This window comes from Lampetra fluviatilis, chromosome 51 (assembly GCF_964198595.1).
Source record: "Lampetra fluviatilis chromosome 51, kcLamFluv1.1, whole genome shotgun sequence".
Taxonomy (NCBI): domain Eukaryota; kingdom Metazoa; phylum Chordata; class Hyperoartia; order Petromyzontiformes; family Petromyzontidae; genus Lampetra; species Lampetra fluviatilis.
Genome location: NC_136325.1, coordinates 3436236 through 3443086, shown reverse-complemented (window position 1 = coordinate 3443086; position 6851 = coordinate 3436236). Strand labels below are relative to the sequence as shown.

At 45.7% G+C, this 6851-nt stretch overlaps 1 protein-coding gene across 8 annotated transcripts in view; it reads left to right on the top strand.

Annotated features, from left to right (window-relative positions):
* MCF2L2 (MCF.2 cell line derived transforming sequence-like 2) overlaps positions 1 to 6851 on the top strand; it is a 209917-nt gene that overhangs the window by 179729 nt on the left and 23337 nt on the right. For all 8 annotated transcript variants that reach the window (XM_078878577.1, XM_078878580.1, XM_078878579.1 and 5 more), the window contains 2 exons: positions 3647 to 3868; positions 5455 to 5547. In XM_078878577.1, the coding sequence (XP_078734703.1) occupies positions 3647 to 3868; positions 5455 to 5547 (315 nt within the window). The remainder of the gene's footprint in view (positions 1 to 3646; positions 3869 to 5454; positions 5548 to 6851) is intronic.

Genomic DNA, 6851 nt, shown 5'->3' with positions numbered 1-6851 from the left:
TCCTGGCGAGGATCGCGGCTGAAAGAAAGCATTTTCCTAAAAAAAAACATTTAATTTAAACCGCATTTCTAATAAGTTTGTGCTATTTTACACTGTTGTTGAAAAAATGTGTCGTGGTGATTGCCAACTCGTAGCTTTGGCCACCACGGGGAGGCCAAGGCACCCCCCAATCTCGGCACACTACCGGTTGAACTTGTTTCACACCGTATGGAGCTAACCACGATGGTCTGACTTACGATATTTCGATCTTACGATGGGCGATAGCGATACGACAAAATTGTAAAATATTTTAAATTTCGCGCGGCAGGCAAACGCAGCAGCGTACGAATCTTGACGAGTACAGTACAATATGATACGTATCGATACGTTCAATGCATGTGTGATACGTAGCTTTAGCGATTTCATTTGAGGGTTACCACGATACGATACGTTCAATGCATGTTAAAAGTTTTTTATAGCAGACAGGATTGTTGCCTGAAAAAACGTTCTACTAAATTGCAGTTCATATAGGTAGGCTAAGAATTTACCTTGTTTTTTAGTTTACATTTTACTGTGCAATACAGTATTGTAATTAATAAATACAAATATTATATATCTTCTTGGTTCTTTCGGTAAAGTCACGTAGAATGGAAATAATAATAAAAATAAAACATAATAAAATAATTTTTATTTTTATTATTAAACATAATAAAATTGTTATGTTTTATTTTTTATTATAAAACATAATAAAATAATGATAATGTTTTATTTTTATTATTTTATTATTTCCATTCTAAGTGACTTTACCGAAAGAACCAAGAAGATGAATCCCTGCAGTCACGAAAGCTTTAAATTGAAATGTTATATAGTTTATACAGTACGGTACTGTAAATTGCTCTGTTTTGCTAAATTATCACCATTCTTTAAGATTCCTGGGTAGGCTAGGCCATCTTCGACTTACGATATTTTTGACTTACGATGGGGTCGTCGTAACGCATCTCCATCGCAAGTAGAGGACTACCTGTAAAACCACGACGCGTTGGTTGCAGTCTGTCCGTGCGTGTGCGCAAGTGCCCATTAGTGCACACGTACTGGACACGCCTGCAGTGTGTAGAGGGACGCGTGTGCGTACATTGATGACACAGACGAAGAATTTTGTGCTTCCGAGTTTGAAATCTTTAAAGGAGAAGGATGCGCGTTTCAGAAACTCTCGGTCCAGAAGGTTCCCGCATATGCAAGTGGCAAACAATGCAGACGGGGGGACTGCAGTTTCATAATCGTTTACACCGGCGATATCTGATTATTCTATTCTTGGGTTTTTTCGGTAAAGTCACGTAGGCAAAAAAATTAATTAAATAAATAAATAAATATATTTCCACGACGTTTCGGAGGCAACACAAGCCTCCGTCTTCAGGTGGAACCGTCACAGCACGCTCGCTGTATCAAGTACTGATTTTTATTTTATTTTTATATTTTACCTGCGTGACTTTACTGCAAAAACCCAAGAAGATGAATCCTTGCAGTCACGAATGCTTTAAATCTAGAAATATGATTATTATTTTAAAAAAATGTTCATGGATGTTTGCTCATGCTTCAGGCGGGTTCTGCCAGGCGTTCCCAAGAAGGGGCCGATGGTTGCCCCGTGTGTTCCATTCGAGTAACTTGCGGGTACATTTTTAAACGTCGCGTAATCGGACCACAACGCGAGCACAGGGCGTCCTACTCTTCGCGAATGACGTCGCGGGATCTTTGAACGTCCGCTGTGGAGTGAACGGCGCGTGGTGTTTTTAATCGGTTGATTCGCCCCCTCCGCAGCAGTGTTAATCGGGGAGGCCGCTGGATTCGAACCGTGAACCTTTGCAACGAGAGGCGAGCGTGCGACCGCTGAGCCGCGTTACCGGTCCATCTGATGAACCACTTTGTTTAGACATCGCGTCGACGAGTTCATTACTCAAGACGTTCTTAATACAACTAGACTCTGCCTTCTCGACAGACCTGTTCTCCACCTGAGGACGGCTGCTTGCGTTGTGGCCGAAACGTCGTGAGAATTATTTTATTATGTTTTATTTGTATTATTTTATTATTTTCCTTCTAAGTGACTTTACCGAAAGAACCAAGAAGATGAATCCCTGCAGTCACAAAAGCTTTCAATCAAAATGTAGACTAAACAATGTTATATTTGAGCAGGTACGGCCCCACTGAACGATGTAGCTCTTTTTCAGATGAGACCTGGCTTTAACAAATGATGGCTCAGCGAAGTGGCTTATCGTGTGGGAAGTTATAGCAGCCAAATACTCTGAACGCGCGATGTTGATTCTTAATGCGGAGGGCAAAACCGGAGCACCCGGAGAAACATCCACACGACCGCAGGGAGAACATGCAATGTGCGGGTGTCAGGGTCGTTATTAAACCCACAACCTCCTGCGTACCAGGCGAGGGAGTTAACATATCGCTACCGTGGTGAGATGTTCATATCCATGACACTTGGTACAGGTGCCAAACAACCGACGATAGAGGATACATCCAATGATAATGGCAACGACGGGCTGATAATTCATGACGATTGCATTGCACGGAAAATTGAAAAATCTCACTTCACAGCCCTGCATCAATTCACTGCTGGATGAAGGCCTACCTCCCCATGCCTTATCGGCCATCTGCGTTCTCATCTAAACGTGCGTTTAAACAATTGTTTTGCTGCTATAAATGTCCAAATGATAAGCCACTTCTTTGAGCTATCATTTGTGGCCAGGTCGCATTTGAAAAAGACGTTAATTCCTCAGTGGGGCTTTGCCTGGTATGATGGGGATGATTTAGTGTTGTATTTGCGTGTGTTTGGGTGATTTGTTTACCTTAAATTTCGATTTAAAGCTTTCGTGACTGCAGGGATTAATCTTCTTGGTTCTTTCAGTAAAGTCACGTAGAAGGGAAATAATAAAATAATAAAAATAAAACATAATAAAATATTTTATTTTACTATGTTTTATTTTGTTTATTTTATTATTTCCCTTCTACGTCACTTAATAATATTAAATATTTTACTAAGTCATATTTTATTCTTTTATTATTTCCCTTCTACGTAACTTTACCGAAAGAACCAAGAAGTCGTTTACCTTACTTGAACTTTGCGTTACTATTGTGTCTTTGTATTGTTATTGCGATGTTCTTACCTGCCCCCACTGGACTTTTGTGGCAAAAGAGCGGATTCCTCAAGGATGAATCAATATTCTCAGAACATTCATTCCATCCTGGAGGGATCCGACGAGCTACGGAGATCTTCCGCCACAGGCGTCCAGCGGCTCATCCGCGATCGTTTCGCTCTGCGCTTCTACGACCTCTTCGAGGCAGAGGTCGCAAACGGGTTTTGATTCCTTACCCGTACCCGGCCGCACCAGGGTCGCAAATGGGTACCCGTATCTGGCCGGGTACGGTTAGCCGTTCCCTACCCGTACCTTACCCGAAATGAGTGACAAACGGTTACTCACCAGTAACTCACGGCCTACCCGGCCGCACCAGGGTCGCAAACGGCTACCCATACCCGTACCCGGCCGGGTACGGGTAGCCGGGTATCGGGTAGGGTACGGGTATCGGGTACCCGGTTGCGACCTCTGCTTCGAGGGGACGCATCCTGAACGTGTCCCGTCGTCATTGACGTCGTCGCCCACAGGGAGACGTCCGAGACCTCGGGCGGCTGCTCATGCAGGGCGCGTTCAGCGTGTGGGCCGAGAGCCGCAAGGGCCACAGCAAGGTGAAGGAGCTGGCGCGCTTCAAGCCCATGCAGCGCCACCTCTTCCTCTACCCCAAGCTGCTGCTCTTCTGCAAGCGCCGCGAGGAGACGGGGGAGGGGTACGAGAAGGCGCCTTCCTACAGCTTCAAGCACGCCTTGAAGGTGCGTGCGTGTGTGTGTGCGTGCCTGTGTGCGTGCGTGTGCGTGCGTGCGAGGGTGTGTTCGCGTGTGGTGAGCGGCAACAACAACAACAACAGCGGTTAGCGCGCCGTGATACAGACACCGGCAATTATTTGTATACATATGTTGTTTTATTATTCGAAAATATATTGGTAAACGATTTGTTTACTTTTTCTATACGTTGCACTCATATCGTGTTTTGGTATTGTTTGTTGTTGAAACGTTCTGACCCCGTGCCCCCACTGGACATCTGTGACAAGAAGCTTTATAGCTCACCGTATTCCTCCAGCGCACATCAATATATTTTGATTCTGATTCAGAATTTCCGAGTTCGATTTCCGCTCGCGGTCCGCACGGCGACGATGTGATGATTATCTGGAGCGGTCGTCGTTTCAGCCCAAAATGAGCACCTGCTGTGATGTGTGAGCGTCAGCACTGGGAAGACGAAAGGTCGCCAGCCGTGCAACTGGTCCCACCGTCTCCTCTTGCGCCGTACTGACCTTCACAGTTGCTCACAATTACAGAGACAAAGAATGTCCGTAGAAATTCTTTGGGGCACGTGCTGATAGCGAGCACCTATGAAGGCCATCACGGCACAGGCTGGGGTGCTGTGGCCAGTACCACGCCTGGCTAAATGACAGATCTTCTGTATACGCAGTAAACAATTGTTAATTCTCGATTTAAAGCTTTCGTAACTGCAGGGATTCATCTTCTTGGTTCTTTCGGAAAGACTTTCCGACAGACCTGTTCTTCACCTGAGGACGGCTGCTTGCGTTGTGGCCGAAACGTCGTGAGAATGATTTTATTATGTTTTATTTTTATTATTTTATTATTTCCCTTCTACGTGACTTTACCGAAAGAACCAAGAAGATTAATTGTTAATTCGACACATATGGGGCTCTGGCCTGGCCGAAGCATCCAATATTCCGAATTATGTACAATAGTACTGCCCAGTGCCTCCTGCCCCAATTAAAAACATCTAAAACTTGTTTTCCAAAAATTATTCCTAGAAAAAAGTAAACGCTTACCATGAGTGACCAACACAGCAGGCGAAGAAGGAGGATGTGGTAGTTTCCACGTGGTAGGTGACAGAGGTTGTGGAGTGGGGCCTTAATGCACTTAGTATGCACTGACTGTACTTGTATGTTCACTTTATCACTAAATTGTAACTTAAACCGAGTCGTTGTTTTGGTCGTGGACCATTCGGTATGGCAATTCGGCTCATGGCGAATTACTAATACACAGTATCTGCCGAAAGCGCAGCCGTGCCGAGATATCCCCAATTACTAATGATCAAATACCGAAATTACGAGGTGTAACCGCGTGCCGAGCTTCTTTCGCGCCGTACATAGCCAACGGTGCTAATCGTAGGTGCGTGGCAAGGACGTATAAACCTCCACCGAGGGTGACTGCGCGACGAGAGATAAGTTCGTGCTGCGCCGATTTCAGCGTCGCAGGATTGTGAGAGGCGGCGCCGGCTTGGGGGAGGCCTTCATCCGGCAGTGGATTGATCATGGCTGACGGCGTTGATTCAAAACACCGGTGTCCCTTCGCTTTCCCACCCGCAGATGGATGGAGTGGGCATCACTGAGGTGGCCAAGGGCGATCAGAAGAAGTTTGAGGTCAGCTACAATGGGCGTGAGGAGGTCTACACAATACAGGTGAAGCTCCTAACCCTAAATCACGTGTCACGACCGTTAATAACCGCACGCAACTAAATCATAAACAAGCGGTTTTTTTTTACGTTGCGAAAATGGTGTTTGTCTGATCGTTCTTTATTTGGTTTAACACGTAACGTAGGCTTTTGCGACCAATATTATTAATAATAGAGGTTTTTTTTGGGGTAGGATCGCGTAAATATCTAAATGTATCGTAGTCAGATTGTAAATGTTGTGGCTTGGCTCTCCAACACACCGGTGTGCTGTACTAGTGACGAATTGGCCACGTTCTGTTTACGTGACAACCCTCACTAGTCAGCTGTGTCGGGTGGTGGCGAGTTTAACGAAACATTTATTTACGTGATCTAACCCAAAAAACGTTCTTTATTTGTTACCCATAGTCTTTCACAATCAGCCTACTGGCTTTGCGGAAAAACAATATTATCCTGCAGCATTGGATTTAGGCGAGCAAACCATTGACCGATTTCCGCCTTCTGGGTCGCATCAGCAGTCAGGCTGGTTGAACAATTGCTGCTGCTTTTGCTGGATGTCATTGGCAAGAGCGCCCATGTCCGTCTCAATGAGTGGGCCGTGTTTTGTGTAAAAAGCAGTCGTGGGGCGGTGAGGTGGTCCCAGCAACGGCGCGTGCGGCACTTGCTGCGGTTGAAATCCAGACGGCTGCCCTGGTTGTTATCACGAGTGGATTCACCCACAAGTGTGCGTCGTCTGCATCATAGTGGGCTTTAAAGGTCCCCTGATATCATTCGCAAAGAGGAGGTCATTGTTTGCTGGTACCATGGTTCAAATTTGCCATCTTCGAAAATTGCGGGTCACGGAATTGGGATTACTCGTAGAAATCGTCTCCAGATTGCAGGCCAGGAACTGAATCTAAACTAAATTTACGTAATTTTACTTTTTATTTTAGCAGGTAAGGCCCACTGAGCTATGTAGCTCTTTTTCAGAATTGGCCTGGCCACAAACGATGGCTCCATTAAGTGGCTTATTAAGTGGACATTTATAGCAGCCAAATACTCTGAGCGCATGATTCAAAATTGCGGAGGGAAAAGCCGGAGGACCCGGAGAAAAATCCACATGACCACAGGGAGGTGGAACACGCAAACTCAAAATATACAGCAGGCGTCCGGGTCAGGGTTGAACCCGCGACCTCCTGTGTACCAGACGGGGTAGTTAACATCTCCGAGCCACCGTGTTATCCATCACCCTCCACTGGGGGGTGCCATTGCAAATGTTTGAGATGAAAAGAGCGCTCTGAGTTTCCTTGGTCTAGAGCAGGGGTGGGGAACCTT